The sequence below is a fragment of the Scyliorhinus torazame genome, chromosome 28, assembly GCF_047496885.1.
Source record: "Scyliorhinus torazame isolate Kashiwa2021f chromosome 28, sScyTor2.1, whole genome shotgun sequence".
Classification (NCBI taxonomy): domain Eukaryota; kingdom Metazoa; phylum Chordata; class Chondrichthyes; order Carcharhiniformes; family Scyliorhinidae; genus Scyliorhinus; species Scyliorhinus torazame.
In genome coordinates, this window is record NC_092734.1 from 40625602 (window position 1) to 40652619 (window position 27018).

The 27018-nt window shown below is 51.6% G+C and overlaps 1 protein-coding gene across 1 annotated transcript in view; it reads right to left on the reverse strand.

The window, feature by feature from the left end:
- LOC140403693 (polyunsaturated fatty acid 5-lipoxygenase-like) overlaps window positions 1-27018 on the reverse strand; it is a 164370-nt gene that overhangs the window by 19835 nt on the left and 117517 nt on the right. The window contains 3 exon segments of the mRNA XM_072491871.1: window positions 13893-14014; window positions 23286-23464; window positions 23542-23628. Coding sequence (XP_072347972.1) covers window positions 13893-14014; window positions 23286-23464; window positions 23542-23628 — 388 coding nt within the window.

Sequence of the window (27018 nt, forward strand, 5' to 3'; positions counted from 1 at the left end):
CTCGAGTATAAGACCATAAGACATAGGAGCAAAATTTGGAGTACTGTGTACAGTTCTGGTCGCCTCATTTTAAGAAGGATGTGGAAGCTCTGGAAAAGGTGCAAAGGAGATTTACCAGGATGTTGCCTGGAATGGAGAGTAGGTCTTACGAGGAAAGGTTGAGGGTGCTGGGCCTTTTCTCATTAGAACGGAGAAGGATGAGGGGCGACTTGATAGAGGTTTAATTTGTTCTTAATCTGGGACAAAAGTTTGGCACAACATCGTGGGCCGAAGGGCCTGTTCTGTGCTGTATTTTCCATGTTCTATGTTCTAAGGTGCCCAGAACTGAAGACAAGTGTGGTCTGACCAATGATTTGTGGAGGTGCAGCATCACTTCCTTGCTTCTACACTCTACGCCGCTATTTATAAACCCAGGGATGCTCTCAGCCTTCTTAACAACTGTTTGAACTTGCCTGCCCACTTTCAGGGAATTATACACTTGTACCCCGGGGTCCCTCTGCTCCTGTACTCCCCTCAAAGTTGTACCATTGACCCTATATTGTCTCCCCGTGCTTCCAAAATGCCTCACATTTTTTTATTTTTACAATTAAGGGGCAATTTAGTGCGGCCAATCCACCTACCCTGCACATCTTTGGGTTTGTGGGGGTGGAACCCACGCAGACACGGGGAGAATGTGCAAACTCCACACGGACAGATCGAACCCGGGTCCTCAGTGCCGTGGGGCAGCAGTGCTAACCACTGCGCCACCGTGCTGCCCTCTCATCCCGTATTATGGCCTCCATCAGTTTTCCCACTATTGATGTCTGTAGTTTCCTGGGTTATCCTTTGCCCCTTTCTTATACAATTACATTTACAATCCTCCAGTTCCCCGGGGCTAATCCTGTGTTCAGAGGGACCTGGACAATTTCTGTCAATGGCTCCGCAATTTGCTCCCTTACCTCTGTCAGCAATCTAGGAGCATCCCATCCGGGCCTGGCAACTTCACTCCCTGGAGTGCTGCCAGTCTTTTTAGCACCTCTTCTTTATCTATCACTAAACTGCTCAATTGCTCAATACCCACATTTTCAACTGGGCCATTGTCACCACCTTCTAATTTGGTGAAGAAAGAAGCAAAATACTCATTTAGTATCACTGCCATACCCTCCGCATCAGTGAGCAGTTTACCCTGCTTGTTCCTTATGGGCCCCACTCTATCCTTCACTAATCTTGTACCATGAATATGCCTGAAGAAGATTTTGCTATTTGTTTTAGCACAGCCTGAATCCTTTCCTCCTGCTTCCTCTTAGCTTTCCTTATTCCAGCCTTAGCCTCTCTCCTGCATTCGAGATACTCTTCCTGATTTCTATTTTGGGAGGCATGCTGACACAGTGGTTAGCACTGCTGTCTCAGATCGCCACGGACCTGGGTTTGGTTTGACAAATAGTGATTGGACTCGTAACGTCAGCCCTTTTCTCTCCCGACAGATGCTGCCAGACCTGCTGAGATTTTCCAGCATTTCCTCTTTTGGTTCAGATTCCAGCGTCCGCAGTAATTTGCTTTTGACCTGGGTTTGATTCCCATCGTGTGCGGAGTCTGCACGTTCTCCCCGTGTCTGCGTGGGTTTCCTCCGGGTGCTCCGGTTTCCTCCCACAGTCCAAAGATGTGCAGGTTAGGTGGGTTGAACATGCTAAATTGCCCCTTGGGGTGAGGATACAGGGCGGTGGACAGAGCCTAGGTAGGGTGATCTTTCAAAGGGTCGGTACAAGCTCGATGGGCCGAAGGGCCTCTTTTTGCACTGTAGGGATTCTCTGATTCTATTGCCATTGGTTTTCCAGAATGTGTCGTCTGCCTCTTTTTTCTCCCCTTATTTTCTCCTCATTAACCGGAGAATTGGCGCCAATCGCGCCCACATCGTCGCTGCCGTGCCGGTCGGGGGCCATTGGAAGCGGCCCCGCCCGGTGATTCCCCGCGCCTCGACGGGCCACGTGCCCTCCAAGTTCGGCCGTGTCCCGCCAGCATGGGGTATGGTCCTACCCGGCGGGACCTCGGAGTTCTGGTGTGGGGACCCGACTCCGGGGGGGGCGTGGGGGGACCCGACTCCGGGGGGGCGTGGGGGGGACCCGACTCCGGGGGGGGGGGGGGGACCCGACTCCGGGGGGGGCGTGGGGGACCCGACTCCGGGGGGGGGCGTTGGGGGACCCGACTCCGGGGGGGGCGTGGGGGGGACCCGACTCGGGGGGGGGGGGGGGGGGACCCGACTCCGGGGGGGGGGCGTGGGGGGGACCCGACTCCGGGGGGGGGGGGGGGACCCGACTCCGGGGGGGGGGGGGGGGGGGACCGACTCCGGGGGGGGCGTGGGGGGGACCCGACTCCGGGGGGGGGGGGACCCGACTCCGGGGGGGGGCGTGGGGGGGACCCGACTCCGGGGGGGGGGGGGGGACCCGACTCCGGGGGGGGGGGGGGGGACCCGACTCCGGGGGGGGGCGTGGGGGGGACCCGACTCTGGGGGGGGGGGGGGGGGGGGGACCCGACTCCAGGGGGGGCGTGGGGGGGACCCGACTCCGGGGGGGGCGTGGGGGGGGACCTGACTCCGGGGGGGGCGTGGGGGGGGGGGGACCCGACTCCGGGGGGGGGGGGGCCTCCATGGTGGCGAGGCGCGCGTTCGAGGCATACCGATCGGCGGGCGGGCTAATTCCGGCAGGGCCTATGCTCCTCTGCACTGGGCCCCTGCAGGGCTCTGTCATATTGCCCGGGGCCGGCGTAGCGACGGCAACCCACGCACATGCGCGGACCCTCGCCGGCCGTGGCGCACTGCCTTTCGAGCAGCGGACACCACTCCGGCGCCGTACTAGCCCCCCAGGAAGGGGTGAATACCCGAGCCTGGAGGCCCGTTGACGCCGGAGCCGCTCGCGCCGCTTTTGACGCCATCGTCAGAACTTGGCCACGGGATCGGAGAATCCCAGCCCCCATCTTTACTTCTTTTTGCCCTCTAACAATATATTGTTAGGTTGGTGCGTATAATGTAATCAGGATACTGCATTATGTCGATCCCGGGATGCTGACACCCTCGTATCTGTCTCCAGAGGATGAGGAGGCAGAAATGGAACTCGGGGAGAGAGACTGTGAGATTCTTCAGCAAATTGTCATGGGGAGGGACAAGGTATTGGAGGTGTTGGCGGGCTTAAAATGGGACAAATCTCCAGGTCCGCATGAAATCTTTCCCAGGATGCTGTGGGAGGCGAGGGAGGGGATTGCAGGGGCTCGGATCCCAATTTTTACTTTCTCTCTGGCCACGGGGGAGGTGCCAGAGGCCTGGAGAGCAGCTAATGTGGTCCCACTGTTTCAGAAAGGCTGTAGAGAACACAGACCAGCGAGTCTCACCTCAGTGGGAGGGAAACTATTGGAGAAAATTCTGAAGGAGAGAATCTATCTCCACTTGGAGAGGAAAGGTTTGATCAGGAATAGTCAGCGTGGCTTTGTCAGAGGGAGGTCAGGCCTGACAAATTTGATTGAATTTTCTGAACATGTGAGTGTGTGGATGCGGGTAGTGCAGTGGATGTAGTTTACATGGATTTCAGCAAAGCCTTTGACAAGGTCCCACATGGGAGACTTATTAAGGCGGCAAATGCACTTGGGATACCGGGGAACCTGATAAGGTGGATTCAAAATTAGCTCAGCTGTAGGAGACAGAGGGTGATGACAGACGGCTGCTTTAGTGACTGGGAGCCAGTGACCAGTGACGTACCACAGGGATCGGTGCTGGGTCCACTATTGTTTGTCATTGTTATAAACAACATGAACGACTTGTGGGGGTTCCGATCAGTAAGTTTGTGGATGACACAAGGATTGGCCGAGTGGTTCACAGTGAGGCCGAGTGTCTTGGTTACAGGAAGATACAGACCGGATGGTCAAATGGGTGGATATGTGGCAGATAGAATTTAAAACTGTAAAGTGTGAGGTGATCCACTGGAAGGAGTAGAATAGGAATAGGATAGGATCCCAACAGTGCAAAAGTAGGCCATCTGGCCCATCGAGTCTGCACCAACCCTTTGAAAGACCACCCCACCTAGACCCAATCCCCCGCCCCATTCCTGCCCCTGAGGGGTAATTTTATCAAGGCCAATCCACCTAATTGCACATCTTTGGACGATGGGAGGAAACCGGAGCACCCGGAGGAAACCCACGCAGACACGGGGAGAACGTGCAGACTCCGCACAGACAGAGACCCAAGGCTGGAATTGGGCCGGGTCCCTGGTGCTGTGAGGCAGCGGTGTTAACCACTGTGCTACTGTGCAACCCCCAAGTAATGTGACAAGGAAGTATTGCTGACACTGGGTAGCTCCGAGGAACAAAGGGACCTTGGTGTGTTTGTCCACAGATCTCTGAAGGCAGAAGGGCAGGTTAATAGGGGGGTGAAAAAGGCATATGGGACACTTGCCTTTATCAATCAGGGCACAGATTACAAAAGCAGGGAGGTCATGTTGGAGTTGTACAGAACTTTGGTGAGGCCACAGCTGGAGCAGTGTGTGCAATTCTGGTCACCACATTATAGGAAGGATGTGATTGCACTGGAGGGGGTGCAGAGGAGATTCACCAGGATGTTGCCTGGGATGGAACATTTCAGTTATCATAGAAGTTTACAGCATGGAAACAGGCCCTTCGGCCCAACTAGTCGATGCCGCCCAGTTTTTACCATTAAGCTAGTCCCGGTTGCCCGCACTTGGCCCATAACCCTCTATACCCATCTTACCCATGTAACTATCTAAATGCTTTTTAAAAGACACAATTGTACCCGCCTCTACTACTACCTCTGGCAGCCCATTCCAGACACTCACTACCCTCTGAGTGAAGAAATTGCCCCTCTGGGCCCTTCTGAATCTCTCCCCTCTCACCTTAAACCTATGCCCTCTAGTTTTAGACTCCCCTACCTTTGGGAAAAGATGTTGACTATCTACCTTATCTATGCCCCTCATTATTTTATAGACCTCTATAAGATCACCCCAAAGCCTCCTACGCTCCAGGGAAAAAAGTCCCAGTCTATCCAGCCTCTCCTTATAACTCAAACCATCAAGTCCCGGTAACATCCTAGTAAATCTTTTCTGCACTCTTTCTAGTTTAATAATATCCTTTATGAAGAGAGGTTGGATAGGCTTGGGTTGTTTTCGCTGGAGCAGAGAAGACTGAGGGGCGGCCTGATCGAGGTGGACAAGATTATGAGGGACAAGACTTCCGGGTGCGGCTATGCAGAGCTAGGTCGCATATTCGGCAGCTCCCGCTTGGAACGGACTTTTGGGCTCTTTTACAGGGCCCCCACGGCATTTGTTTGACATTTCCCGGTGTGGGAAGAAGACTGCAGCATTCCCCCGACAGTGTCCCCCAGGAATGTTATGTCTTTTGGCTGCCAGACCCAGCAGAAACAGTAAAGGATTTGGCTGTAACTGCAGGATAAACAGGGCCTCTTCCAGCATGCAGGCGGGGGAAGGGCAAGCTTAAAGCTGCAATCTGACTTGACTCTATCAAAGGTGAATTCTAGCAGCAGAGGGAACAACTGTGAAAGGATCTACCAAGGCCATTGAAGAGGCGGGGACGAGGCTTCCGGTGGCGGCCATGCAGGAGTAGGTCGCGCATTCGGCAGCTCCCGTCTGGAACCGACTCTCAGACCTTTTTTCAGGAGTTTCCATAGACATTTTGGGGCAGACTGGTGAAGCAAACACTGCCAACTTCTATGAAACGGATCAGAAGTGCAACGGCCAAAGAAGCGGCACTGGAGCAACGGGAGAAGCGAGGGAAAGAAAACAAGATGGCGGCGGCAGGTACAAAGGGGAGCTGCAGGAGTTCATCAAGCGCTGCTTCGAGGAGCAGCGCGAGGAGATGCGCAAGGAGATGTTGGCATCTATGCTTTCGCAATTGAAAGACTCGGGATCACGCAGAAGGCCCACGAAGCTAAGATCCAGGAGGTACAGAAAAGAGTCAGTCAGAACGAGGACGAGCTCGTGGGCCTGGCGGTGAGAGAGGAGCAGAACGAGGCGCTACACAGGAGGTGGGCGGGAAGACTCGAAGACCTGGCGAACAGGTCGAGGAGAAAGAATCTGTGAATCCTGGGTCTCCCTGAGGGAGTGGAGGGGGCTGATGCCGGGGCATACGCGAGCACGATGCTCGAGGCGATGATGGGCACGAAGGCCCCTTCGAGGCCGCTGGAGTTGGACGGGGCACATCGGGTGCTGGCGAAGAAGCCCCAGGCAAATGAGCCGCCAAGGGCAATGGTGGTGAGGTTCCACCGGTTCACGGACAGAGAGTGGGTCCTGAGATGGGCCAAGAAGGAGCGGAGCAGTAAGTGGGACAATGCAGAGATCCGAATATACCTGGACTGGAGCACGGAGGTTGCAAAGCGGAGAGCGGGTTTCAACCGGGCCAAAGCGGCGTTGTACCGGAAAGAAGTGAAATTCGGAATGCTGCAGCCAGCGCGACTGTGGGTCACATACAAGGGCCAACACTATTACTTCAAAACGCCTGAAGAGGCGTGGACCTTTGTACAAGCCGAAAAGTTGGACTCTAACTGAGGGTTTGTGAGGGTGGGGGGGATGTTTTGGGGTTTGATGTGTGATGGTTGTTGTATATAGAGGGTCAATTACGCGCAGGAAATGTTACATGGGCTGGGGGAGAGAGACAAGGCCGCGACAGGAGCTGCGCCAGAGGGGGCGGAGCGGGCTTTGGAAAGGCGGGAAGGGGAACGAAGGAATGCATATAGATTGGGAGACTACCACGCGGGGAGGTCAATGGGACGGCGGGGGAAGCCGGGGTCAGCAGGCGTCAGCTGACTTACGGGAGTGACATGGGGGGAGCAAAAAAGCTAGACAGGGGTCTAGCGGGGGGGGGGGGGGGGGGGGGGGGGGGGGGAGGGGAGGGGGGGGGGGGAAAGGGTTGCTGCTGCACTGGCCGAAAGGGAATGGGACACAGAAGAGGTGGTCGGGACGGGGGTCCCCCCCCTGGGGGACTGGAGGGTGAGGGAGGCGTGGACACGGGACTGGCCCAGAAAAGGAGATGGCTAGTCGGCGGGGCGTGGGGGGGGGGGGGGGGGGGTGAGAGCCCCTCCAATCTGGCTGATAACGTGGAATGTGAGGGGCCTGAATGGGCCGGTGAAGAGGGCTCGAGTGTCCGCGCACTTAAAGGCACTGAAGGCGGACGTGGCCATGCTCCAAGAGACACATCTGAAGGTGGCGGACCAGGTCAGGTTAAGAAAGGGATGGGTAGGACAGGTATTCCACTCGGGACTGGACGCGAAGAATAGAGACGTGCCAATATTGGTGGGAAAGCGGGTGTCATTGAGGCCAAGACTATTGTAGCGGACAATGGAGGGCGATATGTAATGGTGAGCGGTAGGCTGCAAGGGATGTGGGTGGCGTTGGTAAACGTATACGCCCCGAACTGGGATGATGCAGGATTCATGAAGCGCATGTTGGGGCGCATTCCGGACCTGGAGATAGGAGGCCTGATAATGGGAGGGGACTTCAATACAGTGTTGGACCCAGCACTGGACCGCTCCAAATCAAGGACTGGAAAGAGGCCGGCGGCGGCCAAGGTACTTGAGGGGTTTATGGATCAGATGGGGGGAGTGGACCCATGGCAGTTTGCAAGGCCGCAGGCCAGGGAATTTTCTTTCTTCTCCCATGTACACAAAGCCTACTCCCGGATAGATTTCTTTGTTCTGGGTAGGGCGCTCATCCCGAGGGTGGAGGGGACGGAGTATTCGGCTATAGCCGTTTCGGACCATGCCCCGCACTGGGTGGAACTGGAGCTGGGAGAGGAGAGGGACCAGCGTCCGTTGTGGCGGCTGGATGGGGGACTGCTGGCGGACGAGGTGGTGTGTGGGAAGGTGAGGGGATGTATCGAAAGGTACTTGGAGGCCAACGACAAAAAGGAGGTGCGGGTGGGGGTGGTATGGGAGATGTTGAAGGCGGTGATCAGGGGAGAGCAAATTTCCATTAGGGCTCATAGGGAGAAGACAGAGGGTATGGAAAGGGAGAGGTTAGTGGGGGAGATTTTGAGAGTGGACAGGAGATACGCAGAGGCCCCGGAGGAAAGATTACTTGGGGAAAGACGACGGCTCCAGACGGAGTTTGACCTGTTGACCACAGGGATGGCGGAGGCACAGTGGAGGAAAGCGCAGGGGGCGACCTATGAGTATGGGGAAAAGGCTAGTCGGATGCTGGCACACCAGTTCCGTAAGGGGATGGCAGCGAGGGAAATAGGGGAGTCAAAGATGGAAGGGGAGCCACGGTTCGGAGTGCGACGAAAATAAACGAGGTATTCAAGGCCTTTTATGAAGAGCTGTACAGATCTCAGCCCCCAGCGGGGGAAGAGGGGATGAGACGATTCCTAGATCAGCTGAGATTCCCGAGGGTGGAGGAGCAAGAGGTGGCTGGTTTGGGGGCACCAATTGGGTTGGAGGAGCTGAGCAAGGGTTTGGGGAGCATGCAGGTGGGGAAGGCCCTGGGACCGGACGGATTCCCGGTGGAGTTCTACAGGAAGTACGCAGACCTGTTGGCCCCGCTACTGGTGAGGACCTTTAATGAGGCAAGAGAGGAGGGGACCCTGCCCCCGACAATGTCGGAAGCGGCAATTTCTTTGATCCTAAAGCGGGACAAGGACCCACTGCAATGTGGATCGTACAGGCCGATCTCGCTCCTCAATGTGGATGCAAAGTTGCTGGCAAAAGTGCTGGCCACGAGGATCGAGGACTGTGTCCCGGGGGTAATCCACGAGGACCAGACGGGATTTGTAAAGGGCAGGCAACTAAACACCAATGTGCGGCGGCTCTTAAACGTGATAATGATGCCATCGCAGGAGGGAGAGGCGGAGATAGTGGCAGCTATGGACGCGGAGAAGGCCTTTGACCGAGTAGAGTGGGAGTATCTCTGGGAGGTGCTGCGTAGGTTTGGGTTCGGGGTAGGGTTGATCAATTGGGTTAAGCTCCTTTACAGAGCCCCGATGGCGAGTGTAGTGACGAACCGGCGGAGGTCGGAGTACTTTCGACTGTACCGAGGGACGAGGCAGGGGTGCCCCCTGTCCCCCCTGTTGTTCGCATTGGCGATCGAACCATTGGCCATGTCATTGAGGGAGTCTAATAAATGGAGGGGGGTGGTCCGAGGGGGAGAAGAGCATCGGGTGTCGCTATATGCGGATGACCTGTTGCTGTACGTGGCGGATCCAATGGAGGGGATGGTGGAGGTCATGCAGACTCTAAGGGAGTTTGGGGAGTTTTCGGGCTATAAGCTCAATGTTGGGAAGAGTGAGCTCTTTGTATTACAGGCGGGGGACCAAGAAAGAAAGATAGGGGACCTACCGCTGAGGAGGGCGGAGAGGAGCTTTTGGTATCTGGGGATCCAGATAGCCAGGAGTTGGGGGACCCTACATAAACTGAATCTGACGAGGTTGGTGGAGCAAATGGAGGAGGATTTCAAAAGATGGGACATGTTACCGCTCTCGCTGGCGGGTAGAGTGCAGTCGGTCAAAATGGTGGTCCTTCCGAGGTTTCTGTTTGTGTTTCAGTGCCTTCCCATCGTGATCACTAAGGCCTTTTTTAAGAGAGTAGGCAGGAGTATTATGGGGTTTGTGTGGGCGAATAAGACCCCGAGAGTAAGGAGAGGGTTCCTGGAACGCAGTAGGGACCGAGGAGGGATGGCGCTGCCAAACCTGGGGAGCTACTACTGGGCAGCAAATCTGGCGATGATCCGCAAGTGGGTTATGGAGGGAGAGGGGGCGGCATGGAAGAGGATGGAGATGGCGTCCTGTAAAGGAACGAGCCTGGGGGCGTTGGTGACGGCACCGCTGCCGCTCTCGCCGACAAAGTATACCACGAGCCCGGTGGTGGCGGTAACACTAAGGATCTGGGGCCAGTGGAGACGGCACCGGGGTGCAATGGGAGCATCGGTGTGGTCCCCGATCAGGGGGAACCACCGGTTTGTCCCGGGGAAGATGGACGGGGGGTTCCAGAGCTGGCATCGGGCGGGGATTGGAAGAATGGGGGACCTGTTCATCGACGGGACGTTTGCGAGCCTAGGGGCACTGGAGGAGAAGTTCGAGTTACCCCCGGGAAATGCCTTTAGATATATGCAGGTGAGGGCTTTTGTGAGGCGACAGGTGAGGGAATTCCCGTTGCTCCCGGCACAAGAAGTCCAAGATAGGGTGATCTCGGGTGTATGGGTCGGGGAGGGCAAGGTGTCGGAAATACACCAGGAGTTGAAAGAAGAGGGGGAAGCGCTTGTAGAAGAGTTGAAGGGTAAATGGGAGGAGGAGCTGGGGGAGGAGATCGAGGAAGGTCTGTGGGCTGATGCCCTAGGTAGGGTTAATTCCTCCTCCTCGTGTGCCAGGCTCAGCCTGATACAATTTAAGGTGGTTCACAGAGCGCACTTGACGGGGGCGAGGTTGAGTAGGTTCTTTGGGGTAGAGGACAGATGTGAAAGATGTTCAGGGAGCCCGGCGAACCATGTCCATATGTTTTGGTCATGCCCGGCACTGGAGGGGTTCTGGAGAGGAGTGGCGGGAGCAATATCTCAGGTGGTGAAAGTCCGGGTCAAGCCAAGCTGGGGGCTAGCAATATTTGGAGTAGTGGACGAGCCGGGAGTGCAGGAGGCGAAAGAGGCCGGCATTCTGGCCTTTGCGTCCCCAGTAGCCCGGCGAAGGATCTTGCTAATGTGGAAGGAGGCGAAGCCCCCCAGCCTGGAGGCCTGGATAAACAACATGGCTGGGTTCATAAAGTTGGAGAGGATTAAGTTCGTCTTGAGAGGGTCTGCGCTGGGGTTTTACAGGCGGTGGCAACCGTTCCTAGACTATCTCGCGGAGCGTTAGAGGAAGGTCGGTCAGCAGCAGCAGCAACCTTGGGGGGGGGGGGGGGGTGGAGGGGACGTCCTGGGAGGGGGGGGGGGGGAGGGGGGACTGCCTGGGAGGGTGGGTGAGCAAGAGATAACATGAAGGGTTGGGGAAACTGGCACGTACAGGTGAGGGCCAGTGTACAAAGCTGTGTAAATATATCATTTTGCCATGTATATATCTGGCTCTGCGCGATTTCTCGCTTTTTTTTGTTCCGGGGGGGGGGTTATTGTTTGTAAGGGAGAAAAATTGTGTTAAAAAACTTTAATAAATATATCTTTTAAAAATGATTCTGAGGGGCGAGGACAGGGTGGAGAGGGAGCAGCTGTTCCCCTTAGTTGAAGGGTCGGTTACGAGGGGGACACAAGTTCAGGGTGAGGGGCCGGAGGTTCAGGAGGGATTTGAGGAAATCCTTTTTCCCCAGAGGGTGGTGAGGGTCTGGAACGCGCTGCCTGGGAGGGTGGGAGAGGCGGGTCTGGGACGCGCTGCCTGGGAGGGTGGGAGAGGCGGGTCTGGGACGCGCTGCCTGGGAGGGTGGGAGAGGCGGGTCTGGGACGCGCGGCCTGGGAGGGTGGGGGAGGCGGGTCTGGAACGCGCTGCCTGGGAGGGTGGGAGAGGCGGGTCTGGAACGCGCTGCCTGGGAGGGTGGGAGAGGCGGGTCTGGAACGCGCTGCCTGGGAGGGTGGGAGAGGCGGGTCTGGGACACGCTGCCTGGGAGGGTGGGAGAGGCGGGTTACCTCACATCCTTTACAAAGTACCTGGATGAGCGCTGGGCACGGAATAACATTCCAGGCTGTGGGCCCAGTGCTGGTGGATGGGGTGAGGTGGGCAGGGACTTCCATGCGTCGGTGCAGACTCGATGGGCCGAACGGCCTGTTCCGCGCTGTGTGATTCAGCGATCCCTGTGTTAGGGATAGAATGATGAAAAGCTTGAGAAGAGGTGAGTGAGGGAATGATGTCGAAACCTTGGGAAAGGCAGGGAAGGGAATGTGTAGCAGAGATCTCAGAAAAACTGCGTCCAGGAGAACAGGTGGAATAGTTTGGGAGCAGAGAGTGAAACAGGAAGGTTAGCTTCACGAGAGCTAGAGAGGTAATCTAGACTAGGCTGACCTTACCTTGTGAACTTTGTGTTTGTATGGCACATAGAACATAGAACATAGAACGATACAACGCAGTACAGGCCCTTCGGCCCACGATGTTGCACCAAAACAAAAGCCATCCAACCTACACTATGCCATTATCATCCATATGTTTATCCAATAAACTTTTAAATGCCCTCAATGTTGGCGAGTTCACTACTGTAGCAGGTAGGGCATTCCACGGCCTCACTACTCTTTGCGTAAAGAACCTACCCCTGACCTCTGTCCTATATCTATTACCCCTCAGTTTAAAGCTATGTCCCCTCGTGCCAGCCATTTCCATCCGCGGGAGAAGGCTCTCAATGTCCACCCTATCCAACCCCCTGATCATTTTGGATGCCTCTATTAAGTCTCCTCTTAACCTTCTTCTCTCCAACGAAAACAACCTCAAGTCCGTCAGCCTTTCCTCATAAGATTTTCCCTCCATACCAGGCAACATCCTGGTAAATCTCCTCTGCACCCGTTCCAATGCTTCCACGTCCTTCCTATAATGCGGTGACCAGAACTGTACGCAATACTCCAAATGCGGCCGTACCAGAGTTCTGTACAGCTGCAACATGACCTCCTGACTCCGGAACTCAATCCCTCTACCAATAAAGGCCAACACTCCATAGGCCTTCTTCACAACCCTATCAACCTGGGTGGCAACTTTCAGGGATCTATGTACATGGACACCTAGATCCCTCTGCTCATCCACACTTTCAAGAACTTTACCATTAGCCAAATATTCCGCATTCCTGTTATTCCTTCCAAAGTGAATCATCTCACACTTCTCTACATTAAACTCCATTTACCACCTCTCAGCCCAGCTCTGCAGCTTATCTATATCCCTCTGTAATCTGCTACATCCTTCCACACTATCGACAACACCACCGACTTTAGTATCGTCTGCAAATTTACTCACCCACCCTTCTGCACCTTCCTCTAGGTCATTGATAAAAATGACAAACAGCAACGGCCCCAGAACAGATCCTTGTGGTACTCCACTTGTGACTGTACTCTATTAAAATCTGCTGAATACGCAATTTATTCAATATCTGATATGGCTATTTTTAAACACGAGCAGTAATTTCCTGTCATTCACTACTATCTGTACTGCCCTCGTTCAATTCTCCTCCATATCACCCAGTTGAGATCGGACCATGACCACAGTTGCAGTAATCTACAGGAAATGTGCAATTCTGCGCACTCTGATGATTAACTTACAGCTCACAGATAAGCTCGCAGACTGGAGTCTCTCTGACATATATGTGACCATGACTAAGGGTCTGTGCCGGATTGAGGGGAGGAGATACGAGGCAATGGCCTCGTGGTATTTTCACTGGACCAGTGACCCAGGGTAATGCGCTTGGGACCCGTGTTCGAAAACCCACCACAAGCAGATAGTGAAACTTGAACTCAATTGAAAAAAACCTGGAAGTAAAAATCTAACCCATAATCGATTGTTGTGAATGACAAAAACTCATCTAGTTCCCTAATGTCCCTTTAGGGAAGGAAACCTGCTGTCCTTACCTGGTCTGGCCTCCATGTGACTCCAGACCCACAGCAAATACCCTCTGGAATTGCTGAGCAAACAACTCAGTTCAAGAGCAATTCGGGATGGGTAATAAACGCTGGCCCAGCCCAGCGACACCCACATCGTCTGAATTAATAAAACAAACTTACTGGAGTTGAGGGAATCTCAGGGCCTGGTACAATTCCAAAGCTTTCCCCAGTTGAATAGTCCCCAATGCTCAGTGTTTATACATGAAAAATGGTCATTGGTGAAGTGCGCGGGGTACCAGGGACCCGAATCAAGTCAACATTGAGCAGCGAGGCTAATTCCTCATCGAGACTCATGGACTGATGGGAAACCCTGTCATTCAACAATATTAAAAACATCTTTGCAAACAGGTGAATAGTTACCTGTTCTTTTATTGTCCTTCAGGCCGTAGACGAACACATCCTTCACAAAGGCCTGCAGTTCTGTGTCTGTTTGCACAGCCTCATCGTTATCGTAGTATATATTCACCACTTCTGTGACAAAACTGTCAGAAATAAATTAGCAATCAGAAGCAATGTGAACAAAGAACAATACAGCACAGGAACAGGCCCTTCGGCCCTCCAAACCTGTACTGGTCATACCAACCTTGGCCAAAACCCTCAGCACTTCCTTGTGCCGTATCCCTCTATACCCGTCCTATCCATGTGTTTGTCAAGATGCCTTTTGAACGCCGTTAATGTATCTGCTTCCACAGCCTCCCCTGGCCACGCGTTCCAGACACTCACCACCCTCGGTATAAAAAACCTGCCTTGCACATCCCCTCTAAACTTTGCCCCACGGACCTTAAACCTATTCCCCGTGGTGACTGACCCCTCCACCCTGGGAAAGAGTGACTGTCCATCCATCCTATCCATGCCCCTCATAATCTTGTAGACCTCGATCAGGTCACCCCTCAACCTCCGTCTTTCTAATGAAAACAGTCCGAGTCTATTCAGCCTCTCTACATTGCTCCATACCAGGCAACATCCTGGTAAACCTCCTCTACACCCTCTCCAAAGCCTCCACATCCTTCTGGTAGTGTGGCGACCAAAATTGTGCGCAATATTCCAAGTGCGGCCTTACCAAGGTTCTATACAACTGCAGCCTGACTTGCCAGTTTTTATACTCGATGCCCCGTCCAATGAAGGCAAGCATTCCGTCTACTTTCTTGACTACCTTGTCCACTTGTGTTGCCACTTTCAAAGATCTGTGAAACTGTACTCCCAGATCTCTCTGACTTTCTATATTCCTAAGAGTTTTGCCATTTACTGTATATTTCCCCTGAACACGACGTGGCCTGGGTTAGGACCCGTCAGCAGAGTTTTAGATGACCTCAAATTTGTGACGGGTAGAATGCGAAAGGCTGGCCAGTAGTGTATCGTGCAGTGCCAAGGTGCCAGGGGGCAGCGCCATAGCACTGTCCTGCCATGCACTGACCACACAGGGGCTGCAATGGCTCAGAGTTTGGAGACGGGTAGTGATTCCTGTGGGCTTCACGTTGCGCCGGAGGTGGGAGGGGGTTAATACCGGGAGTCAGGTGTATCCGGCTTAAAACTGAAAATGCATGTTCAAATGGTGATTTCAAATATGCTAACCTGGTCCACACACTCGCTGGGCGCGAAGCAGATTGCGTCACTAGCTGGGTACAGGGAGAATCTCAAAAGAGGTTCTCCCCATCGCAAAAAGCATTATGGCCCCGTCGCAAGATCCTCGGGCCATAACGCGATTTGCTCCCGAGCGCGCAGCCAGAGAATAGCCCCAATAACTGATCAGGCTTCTCCGCAGTTTCTCTTCTCCTCAGCTTCTGCACGACCAGCTGAGACACGAACGCTACTGCAGTTGTTTGCAGTGACGCGGGACGGTCTCGGCATCGACGGACGCAGCTAAAATCATGCTTTGGAGAGGGTACAGAAGAGGTTTACCAGGATGTTGCCTGGTATGGAGGGCATTAGCTATGAGGAGCAGTTGAATAAACTCGGTTTGTTCTCACTGGAACGAAGGAGGTTGAGGGGCGACCTGATTGAGGTATACAAAATTATGAGGGGCATAGACAGAGTGGATAGTCAGCGGCTTTTCCCCAGGGTAGAGGGGTCAATTACTAGGGGGCATAGGTTTAAGGTGAGAGGGGCAAGGTTTAGAGTAGATGTACGAGGCAAGATTTTTAAGCAGAGGGTAGTGGGTGCCTGGAACCCGCTACCGGAGGAGGTGGTGGAAGCAGGGACGATAGTGACATTTAAGGGGCATCTTGACAAATACATGAATAGGATGGGAATAGAGGGATACGGACCCAGGAAGTGTAGAAGATTGTAGTTTAGTCGGGCAGCATGGTCGGCACGGGCTTGGAGGGTCAAAGGGTCTGTTCCTGTGCTGTACTTTTCTTTGTTCTTTGAAAAGGAAGTGAAGTCAGGCACTTTGACCTCCTCTTTCGGGAGTCATGGGCCATAGCAATAGTGCTTGAGGATTGGAGAATTTATAAAAACTGTTATCGGAATAATGAGGGTTTCCAACACACCAGGACAGGTCTGCAGGAATTGGAGCTCCATCTCCAGAACACTGCGGCAAAAATCATCGGGAGGTAAGAAGGGTTTTAAAAATTAATTTGAACATTTCAATTTCCCAGATAAAGAAATTGTTGTTAATGGAAAGAAAAAAGTTGTCTGGCTGACAGTCAATCATCATCCAATTGTGTAATAGAACATAGAACATAGAACGATACAGCGCAGTACAGGCCCTTCGGCCCACGATGTTGCACCGAAACAAAAGCCATCTAACCTACACTATGCCATTATCATCCATATGTTTATCCAATAAACTTTTAAATGCCCTCAATGTTGGCGAGTTCACTACTGTAGCAGGTAGGGCATTCCACGGCCTCACTACTCTTTGCGTAAAGAACCTACCTCTGACCTCTGTCCTATATCTATTACCCCTCAGTTTAAAGTTATGTCCCCTCGTGCCAGCCATATCCATCCGCGGGAGAAGGCTCTCACTGTCCACCCTATCCAACCCCCTGATCATTTTGGATGCCTCTATTAAGTCTCCTCTTAACCTTCTTCTCTCCAACGAAAACAACCTCAAGTCCATCAGCCTTTCCTCATAAGATTTTCCCTCCATACCAGGCAACATCCTGGTAAATCTCCTCTGCACCCGCTCCAAAGCCTCCACGTCCTTCCTATAATGCGGTGACCAGAACTGTACGCAATACTCCAAATGCGGCCGTACCAGAGCTCTGTACTGCTGCAACATGACCTCCCGACTCCGGAACTCAATCCCTCTACCAATAAAGGCCAACACTCCATAGGCCTTCTTCACAACCCTATCAACCTGGGTGGCAACTTTCAGGGATCTATGTACATGGACACCTAGATCCCTCTGCTCATCCACACTTTCAAGAACTTTACCATTAGCCAAATATTCCGCATTCCTGTTATTCCTTCCAAAGTGAATCACCTCACACTTCTCTACATTAAACTCCATTTGCCACCACTCAGCCCAGCTCTGCAGCTTATCTATATCCTTCTGTAACCTGCTACATCCTTCCACACTATCGACAACACCACCGACTTTAGTATCGTCTGCAAATTTACTCACCCACCCTTCTGCGCCTTCCTCTAGGTCATTGATTAAAATGACAAACAGCAACGGCCCCAGAACAGATCCTTGTGGTACTCCACTTGTGACTGTACTCCATTCTGAACATTTCCCATCAACCACCACCCTCTGTCTTCTTTCAGCTAGCCAATTTCTGATCCACATCTCTAAATCACCCTCAATCCCCAGCCTCCGTATTTTTTGCAATAGCCTACCGTGGGGAACCTTATCAAACGCTTTGCTGAAATCCATATACACCACATCAACTGCTCTACCCTCGTCTACCTGTTCAGTCACCTTCTCAAAGAACTCAATAAGGTTTGTGAGGCATGACCTACCCTTCACAAAGCCATGCTGACTATCCCTGATCATATTATTCCTATCTAGATGATTATAAATCTTGTCTCTTATAATCCCCGCCAAGACTTTACCCACTACAGACGTGAGGCTCACCGGTCTATAGTTGCCGGGGTTGTCTCAGCTCCCCTTTTTGAACAAAGGGACCACATTTGCTGTCCTCCAGTCCTCTGGCACTATTCCTGTAGCCAATGATGACATAAAAATCAAAGCCAAAGGTCCAGCAATCTCTTCCCTGGCCTCCCATAGAATCCTAGGATAAATCCCATCAGGTCCCGGGGACTTATCTATTTTCAGCCTGTCCAGAATTGCCAACACCTCTTCCCTACGTACCTCAATGCCATCTATTCTATTAGCCTGGGGCTCAGCATTCTCCTCCACAACATTATCTTTTTCCTGAGTGAATATTGACGAAAAATATTCATTTAGTATCTCGCCTATCTCTTCAGACTCCACACACAATTTCCCATCCCTGTCCTTGACTGGTCCTACTCTTTCCCTAGTCATTCGCTTATTTCTGACATACCTATAGAAAGCTTTTGGGTTTTCCTTGATCCTTCCTGCCAAATACTTCTCATGTCCCCTCCTTGCTCGTCTTAGCTCTCTCTTTAGATCCTTCCTCGCTACCTTGTAACTATCCATCGCCCCAACCGAAACTTCACACTTCATCTTCACTTGGCCTCCTTCTTCCTCTTAACAAGAGATTCCACTTCCTTGGTAAACCACGGTTCCCTCGCTCGACGCCTTCCTCCCTGTCTGACCGGTACATACTTATCAAGAACACGCAGTAGCTGATCCTTGAACAAGCCCCACTTATCCAGTGTGCCCAACACTTGCAGCCTACTTCTCCACCTTATCCCCCCCAAGTCGCGTCTAATGGCATCATAATTGCCCTTCCCCCAGCTATAACTCTTGCCCTGCGGTGTATACTTATCCTTTTCCATCATTAACGTAAACGGCACCGAATTGTGGTCACTGTCCCCAAAGTGCTCTCCTACCTCCAAATCCAACACCTGGCCTGGTTCATTACCCAAAACCAAATCCAACATGGCCTCGCCTCTTGTTGGCCTGTCAACATATTGTTTCAGGAAACCCTCCTGCACACACTGTACAAAAAACGACCCATCTATTGTACTTGAACTATATCTTTTCCAGTCAATATTTGGAAAGTTAAAGTCTCCCATAATAACTACCCTGTTACTTTCGCTCATATCCAGAATCATCTTCGCCATCCTTTCCTCTACATCCCTAGAACTATTAGGAGGCCTATAAAAAACTCCCAACAGGGTGACCTCTCCTTTCCTGTTTCTAACTTCAGCCCATACTACCTCGGAAGAAGAGTCCCCATCTAGCATCCTCTCCGCCACCGTAATACTGCTCTTGACTAGCAGCGCCACACCTCCCCCTCTTTTGCCTCCTTCTCTGAGCTTACTAAAACACCTAAACCCCGGAACCTGCAACATCCATTCCTGTCCCTGCTCTATCCATGTCTCCGAAATGGCCACAACATCGAAGTCCCAGGTACCAACCCACGCTGCCAGTTCCCCTCAGTAATGAGTCTCTTAGCTTTCCGATTGGTGTTGGAAAGTCAGAGAGATCTGGGCGTGCAGGTCCACAGATCGTTGAAAGTGGCACCTTTGGGTTGTGGGGGTGAAACCCACGCAGACACGGGGAGAATGTGCAAACTCCACACGGACAGTGACCCGGGGACGGAATCGATCCCGGGTCCTCGGCGCCGTGAGGCAGCAGTGCTAACCACTGCGCCACCGTGCCACCCTAATTTACATATCCATCTCCGCAGCTGGATAGGGTGGGATTCATCTGGTTTACTAATCCCCTTTAGGAGGAGAGATTGAATAAACTGGGATTGTTCTCCCGAGAGAGACGGAGGCTGAGGGCGACCTGATAGACGTTTATAAAATTATTAGGGGTGTAGATAGGGTGAACAGATGGAGGCTTTTTCCCAGGGCGGAAATGACAATTACAAGGGGGCACAGGTTCAAGGTGAGGGGGGACAGGTTCAGTGGAGGTGTGCGGGGAAGTTTTTTACACAGAGGTTGGTGGTGGCCTGGAATGCACGGCCCAGTGAGGTGGTTGAGGCAGGTACGTTAGCGATCTTTAAGACTTATCTGGATAGACACATGAACAGATGGGGTATAGAAGGGTACAGGTCTAGATAGGAAACGGGAGCGGCGCAGGCTTGGAGGGCCGAAGGGCCTGTTCCTGTGCTGTATTGTTCTTTGTTCTTGAAATCTGTCATCCTTACCCGGTCTGGCCTACATGTGACTCCAGACCCTCAGCAATATGGCGGACTCTTAACTGCCCTCTGAAATGGCCGAGCGAGACACTCAGTTCAAGGGTAATTCAGGATGAGCAACAAATGCTGACCCAGCCAGCGACGGCCACATCCCATGGAAGAACAGGAAAAGATATTAGATCCTAAAACAAAAGTTAGAGGATCTCTCTCTAAGTCAGCCTCACCTCTCCTTATCAAATTAAGTTTGCATTATCGGAAGTCTTCTCCATTGTGTTTGTTCATGTCTCCCTTTCCCTGACTCTTTCTCTTATCTTTTTATTCATTTTCCAAGACAAAGATCCTCCACCACCCTGCCCCCACCCCACAACACGGCCCCCAGTTATCAAAATCTACAATGAGGCCTTGGAAAACTTGGATCACTTCCCAACCTCGGGAGGCTGCTATCGACAAAAGAAGACAAATCGACAGTGAGGTTCAACATGGCTTTCAGTCGCCTGAGGAAGAGAGTGTTTGAAGACCAGGACCTCAGCCCCAGCACCAAGCTCATGGTCTATGACTCCGAGACGTGGACCACGTACAGAAGGTTCCTCAAAACCCTGGAGAGGTTCGACCAGCGCTGCCTCCACAAGATCTTGGAAATCCATTGGCAGGATAGGCGCATCACCGATAGTGTCCTCTCTCAGGCCAACACCCCCAGCACTGAAGCATTGAGCATGCTCGATGAGCTCCGCTGGCCGGCCCACATCGTCTGCGTACCCGACACGAGATTCCCAAAACAAGTGCTCTGCTCGGAGCTTTGACACTGCAAGTGGGTCCCAGGAGGGCAGAGGAAACCCTTCAAGGACACCCTCGAAGACTCCTTGAAATAATGTTACATCTCCACTGTCACCTGGGAATCCGCATTTCAAAACATTACCAATTTGAAGTTAATGGGAATTAGGTGGGAAACTCTCCACTAGTTGGAGTCATACCTTTTTCTTTATAAATTTAGAATACCCAATACATTTTTTTTCCAATGAAGGGGCAATTTAGCGTGGCCAATCCACCTAGCCTGCACATCTTTGGGTTGTGGGGGTGAAACCCACGCAGACACGGGGAGAATGTGCAAACTCCACACGGACAGTGTCCCAGAGCCGGGAACGAACCTGGGACCTCGGCGCCGTGAGGCAGCGGTGCTAACCACTGCACCACCGTGCTGGCCTGGTTGGAGTCATACCCGGCACAAATGAAGATGGGTGTGGTTATTGGAGGTCAGTCACATCAGTCCCGAGACATCACTGCAGGAGTCCCTCAGGATAATGTCCTCATCCCAACCATCTTCAGCTGCTTCATCAATGACTTTACTTCCATCATGAGGTCAGAAGTTGGATGTTCATTGATGCCTGCACAATGTTCAGCACCATTCACGATACGGGAGCAGTCCGTGTCCAAATGCAGCTAGACCTGGGCAATAACCATCTCCAACAAAATCTAACCATCTCCCCATGACATTCACTGAACTGCACTGTGCCTACCAGAGCAGGTCAGGCTCGGTATGTTACAGTGAATAACCTACCTCCTGACTCCCCAAAGCCTGTCCACCATCTACAAGGCACAAGTCAGGAGTGTGCTGGAATGCTCACCACTTGCCTGGATGAGTGCAGCTCCAACAACTTTCACTCCCTCTAACACCGACACACAGTGACAGCCGTCTGTATAATCCACAAGATTCACTTCAACAACTCACCAAGCATCCTTTAACAGCACCTTCCAAAGGACAAAGAGCATCTAGAAGGACAAGAGCAGCAGATACCTGGGAACCCCACCACCTGGAGGTTCCCCTCCAAGTCACTCACCACCCTGACTGGGAAATATATTGACCGTTCCTTCACTGTCGCTGGGTCAACATCCTGGAACTCCCTCCCTAACAGCACTGTGGGTGTACCTACACCACAAGGACTGCAGCGGTCAAAGAAGGCAGCTCACCACCACTTTATCAAGGGCAACTAGGTATGGACAATAAATGCTGGCCTAAGCAGCGACACCCACATCTCTTAAAAGGATTTTTAAAAATGTCCAGCCTTCATGACGAAGGCCTTATACACCACATGTCAGCAAGGATATCTGGCCCTTGGAATGGAGGGGGTGGGGTGCAGATTCACAAGGGGGTTACCAGGGACTTGACGATTCAATTATGGGAGCTGGTGGTAAAAACTTGCTGAAATATAATGGGTGCGATTCAGCAGCCCAACACTCGAAACATCTTGTGAGATTTAATAGATTTAGTCGATTTAATACTTGTCCACACAAACGAGGACCAGTTGTAATGGCATCTGGGGGAGGAGGGTCCCCTAGGAAATTAGAGACTCCTGTGTGGTTGAGGCCAGGACGGGCACCCTGGCATTCCATTTGGCACCCAGGCACCTTGGCACTGCTGGGCTGGCACCCTGGCAGTGCCACCCCAGTGCTCCCAGGCTGGCATTGCCAGGGATTAGGCCCAGAGGAGGAGGAGGGGGAGGGTCTTACCAGGTGGATTTTGAGGGTGAAGCGGGTGTTTCCGGGGGCATCCCCAAGGTTGGGGGGAGGAAGGGCCCAGAAGAGCTATTCCAAAATGCCGCCCGATCTGCGAGGAGCCTGTCCTGTTGGGCTCGCAAAGGTTGCTGAAGGAGTCCAGAACAAGGGGGAATAACCTTCAAAATTCCAGTCAGGCTGTTTCGGGCCTGATGTCAGGAAGGTTTGTGAAATTCTGTAACTCTCTCCTCCCAAAGTCTGACAAACACTCGTCACCTTCTCCCAAGCCGGGGCATTGACACAATAACCCCATGTCTGATAGCCTGGACTAAACAAGGCCCAAGGCCTAATGTCAGGTGGGCTTTGGGCCTATCTCTGCCAGAACCTGGGCACTTTGTGATGGGAGGGTGATGTAGGCTGTCGAGTGATTGCTTACAGTGTTGGATGGGCAGAGCAGAAAGTTCTCCGGGTGGTCAGTGTCTACTGAATATAATAAATGATCTGGGTCTCGGGAACAATATTTCAGAGTGCACCCAAGCAGAGAGTGTGGTTAACTGCCAGGACGGTCGGTGGCTCCAGGGTAGAGACGGGTTAGTGTGATGATGGCAGAGAGGCAGGATTTGATATCAGATTTGATCTTCTTCCAGCCCTGGCAGAGATCCGGACATTTTCACTGTGGCACAGTCGAGAAAGGTTACAGCACAGAAGGAGGCCATTCGGCCCACCTTGTCCGGGCCAGCCCGAGGACTCCCAGGTGTCCTTTCTGATCCCGCCTTCCTGCTCCCGGTCCACAGCCCTGCAGCTAACAGCACTTAAGGTGGCGATCCAGGTACTTTTTAAAAGAGTTTAGGGCCTCTGCCTCCACCACCAACCTGGGCAGCGAATTCCAGCCCCCCCCCCCCCCCACGCCCCCCCCCCCCACGCCCCCCCCCCCCACCACCCCCCCTCCCCAACCCCCAGCAGGACGCCATGGCCCTTGTCAGCGGAGGTAAACCTTCCTGGGGTCTATCTTCATCACCTTCCCTGAACACTCTGCTGCATGCTCCCTGAACCACAGACATTGGGAAAGTATCTAGCTTACCTCTGGACCACCTCCCAGACTGCCACCCCGTCATCTCTGAAGTAGTAATAAGGAAGCTGTTCTTTGCTGCCAACGCCTCGCATCTGGATGCTGTCCGGAAAGCAGAATGTTTTGTAGTTGAGCATAGTCATAGCTCGCTGGATCATGCGCACATGGCCCCCTCCTCCCGTTCCATTTGCCTGTTCACAACGAGATGGACGTCAGATACACAACCCTCTCCAGACAGGACAATGGACAAGTTTAAAACTCTACTTACCTTGTCAAAGAGACCACACTCACAGATTAGCTGCTCCCTGGCCTTGGTGTTTATTGCAATTGTAAATCGCACATGAGGAACTAACAGCTGAAGACAACAAAGAAAAGGAAGATTTAATTTTTAAACTTTTTAATGATTTTAACTTCCCCGATATTGACTGGGACTCACTTTGTGCTTGAGACTTGGATAATACTAAAAAATAAAAATAATAGTTATATTTATTGTCACAAGTAGGCTTACATTATCACTGCAATGAAGTTACTGTGAAAAGCCCCTCGTCGCTTTAATTGTTTTTCATATTCAAATTGCTTAATCTGCAACTGGAGCTTTGCCATTTCCAATGAGTCAGAATGTATCACAGGCAAACGTAAATGCGCAGATACCGCGTTAAGTACCTCATCTTTTCGTATTTTGCTCAGTAGTGTTAACTGCAATGCTTTTGCCAAACCTAACAGCCTGACTTTAGTCTCTGTCCGTAAGGTATCACGTATTACCGCGTTCAACCCCAAAAACTTCTGAGCCTCCGAAAGAGCCATTGTTCACAACACTCTCCCCACTTAAACTAAAATACCACACCGGGAAAAGCAATAATCCTTCACTGTCTTTAAGTTCACAAAAGCCAATCTAATAGATAGACTTTTATCCCGGACGAGCCCCCAATTGTTATGGGCGAGGTGTTTTCAGAACCCCAAAATATATCATGGAGTTCAACCAACCTCTCCCTTTAATGGATTTGTTGCTTTTCTGAGCAAGCGGCTTGTTCCCCAGGTGTGATATTACAATTATGGACACATGGTTTTTAACACGTAACAATGTTTATTCCATGAACTCAAATTACCTATTAAATAAACATTGTTTCTCTTAACGCCCCTTACTTCAAAGATAACCCCGAAAATAACACAGCACTAAATAATCCCTCAAAATGTTCCTTCAAACATCCAAAAGGCTTCTCAAACCTTCAAAACGGTAACACCCCAGGTCACAGTTAATATATATTTTCTGTTTTATTGCAGAGATATATGTGCTTGGTTGACTTCAGCTCCAGCACCTTGCTTTCTTCCTGCAGCTTTCTGGAAACACACAGACACACCCAAGCTGCTTTTTCAAACTGGCTTTCTCCCTTCAAGCAGATCGCAGCAAACCAGAACTTCTCAAGCTGCTGTCTCAAACTGGCTTTCTCTTTTTAAGCAGCTCACAGCAAAAACAGGCACTTTTAAACTTTCTCTGCAAACCCAGCCAGGCACTTTTCCAAACTGAAACTTCAAAATGGTTGAACTGCTGAGCTCCAGCCACTCTCTGACATCACTGTTTTCTTAAAGGTACATTGCTTACACATCAATTTATTAAAGGTACTCTCACATGGCAGATGTTTGAAGGTAAATCAACATCTGTCATGTGGGAAGCTTTCAAACATCAGTTGATAGGAATTCAGGACCGGCATGTTCCTGTGAGGAAGAAGGATAAATATGGCAAGTTTCAGGAACCTTGGATGACGAGAGATATTGTGAGTCTCGTCCAAAAGAAAAAGGAGGCATTTGTCAGGGATAGATGGCTGGGAACAGACAAAGCCTGTGTGGAGTATAAGGAAAGTAGGAAGGAACTTAAGCAAGGAGTCAGGAGGGCTAAAAGGGGTCAGCGAATAATAATAATATAATAATCTTTATTATTATCACATAATAAGCTTACATTAACACTGCAGTGAAGTTACATAGAACATAGAAAATACAGCACAGAACAGGCCCTTCGGCCCACGATGTTGTGCCGAACCTTTGTCCTAGATTAATCATAGATTATCATTGAATTTACAGTGCAGAAGGAGGCCATTCGGCCCTTTGAGTCTGCACCGGCTCTTGGAAAGAGCACCCTACCCAAACTCAACACCTCCACCCAACACCAAGGGCAATTTTGGACATTAAGGGCAATTTATCATTGGCCAATTCACCTAACCTGCACATCTTTGGACCGTGGGAGGAAACCGGAGCACCCGGAGGAAACCCACGCAGACAAGGGGAGAACGCGCAGACTCCGCACAGACAGCGACCCAGCGGGGAATCGAACCTGGGACCCTGGAGCTGTGAAGCATTGTGCTATCCACAATGCTACCGTGCTGCCCTTAAGAACAAATAAATCTACACTATATCATTTTACCGTAATTCATGTACCTATCCAATAGCTGCTTGAAGGTCCCTAATGTTTCCGACTCAACTACTTCCACAGGCAGTGCATTCCATGCCCCCACTACTCTCTGGGTAAAGAACCTACCTCTGATATCCCTCCTATATCTTCCACCTTTCACCTTAAATTTATGTCCCCTTGTAATGGTTTGTTCCACCCGGGGAAAAAGTCTCTGACTATCTACTCTATCTATTCCCCTGATCATCTTATAAACCTCTATCCAGTCGCCCCACATCCTTCTCCGTTCTAATGAGAAAAGGCCTAGCACCCTCAACCTTTCCTCGTAAGACCTACTCTCCATTCCAGGCAACATCCTGGTAAATCTTCTTTGCACCTTTTCCAAAGCTTCCACATCCTTCCTAAAATGAGGCGACCAGAACTGTACACAGTACTCCAAATGTGGCCTTACCAAAGTTTTGTACAGCTGCATCATCACCTCACGGCTCTTAAATTCAATCCCTCTGTTAATGAACGCGAGCACACCATAGGCCTTCTTCACAGCTCTATCCACTTGAGTGGCAACTTTCAAAGATGTATGAACATAGACCCCAAGATCTCTCTGCTCCTCCACATTGCCAAGAACTCTACCGTTAACCCTGTATTCCGCATTCATATTTGTCCTTCCAAAATGGACAACCTCACACTTTTCAGGGTTAAACTCCATCTGCCACTTCTCAGCCCAGCTCTGCATCCTATCTATGTCTCTTTGCAGCCGACAACAGTCCTCCTCACTATCCACAACTCCACCAATCTTCGTATCGTCTGCAAATTTACTGACCCACCCTTCAACTCCCTCATCCAAGTCATTAATGAAAATCACAAACAGCAGAGGACCCAGAACTGATCCCTGCGGTACGCCACTGGTAACTGGGATCCAGGCTGAATATTTACCATCCACCACCACTCTCTGACTTCTATCGGTTAGCCAGTTCGTTATCCAACTGGCCAAATTTCCCACTATCCCATGCCTCCTTACTTTCTGCATAAGCCTACCATGGGGAACCTTATCAAATGCCTTACTAAAATCCATGTACACTACATCCACTGCTTTACCTTCATCCACATGCTTGGTCACCTCCTCAAAGAATTCAATAAGACTTGTAAGGCAAGACCTACCCCTCACAAATCCGTGCTGACTATCCCTAATCAAGCAGTGTCTTTCCAGATGCTCAGAAATCCTATCCTTCAGTACCCTTTCCATTACTTTGCCTACCACCGAAGTAAGACTAACTGGCCTGTAATTCCCAGAAAGGGTTACTGTGAAAGTCATTGACAAATAAGGTTAAGGAAAATCCCAAGGCT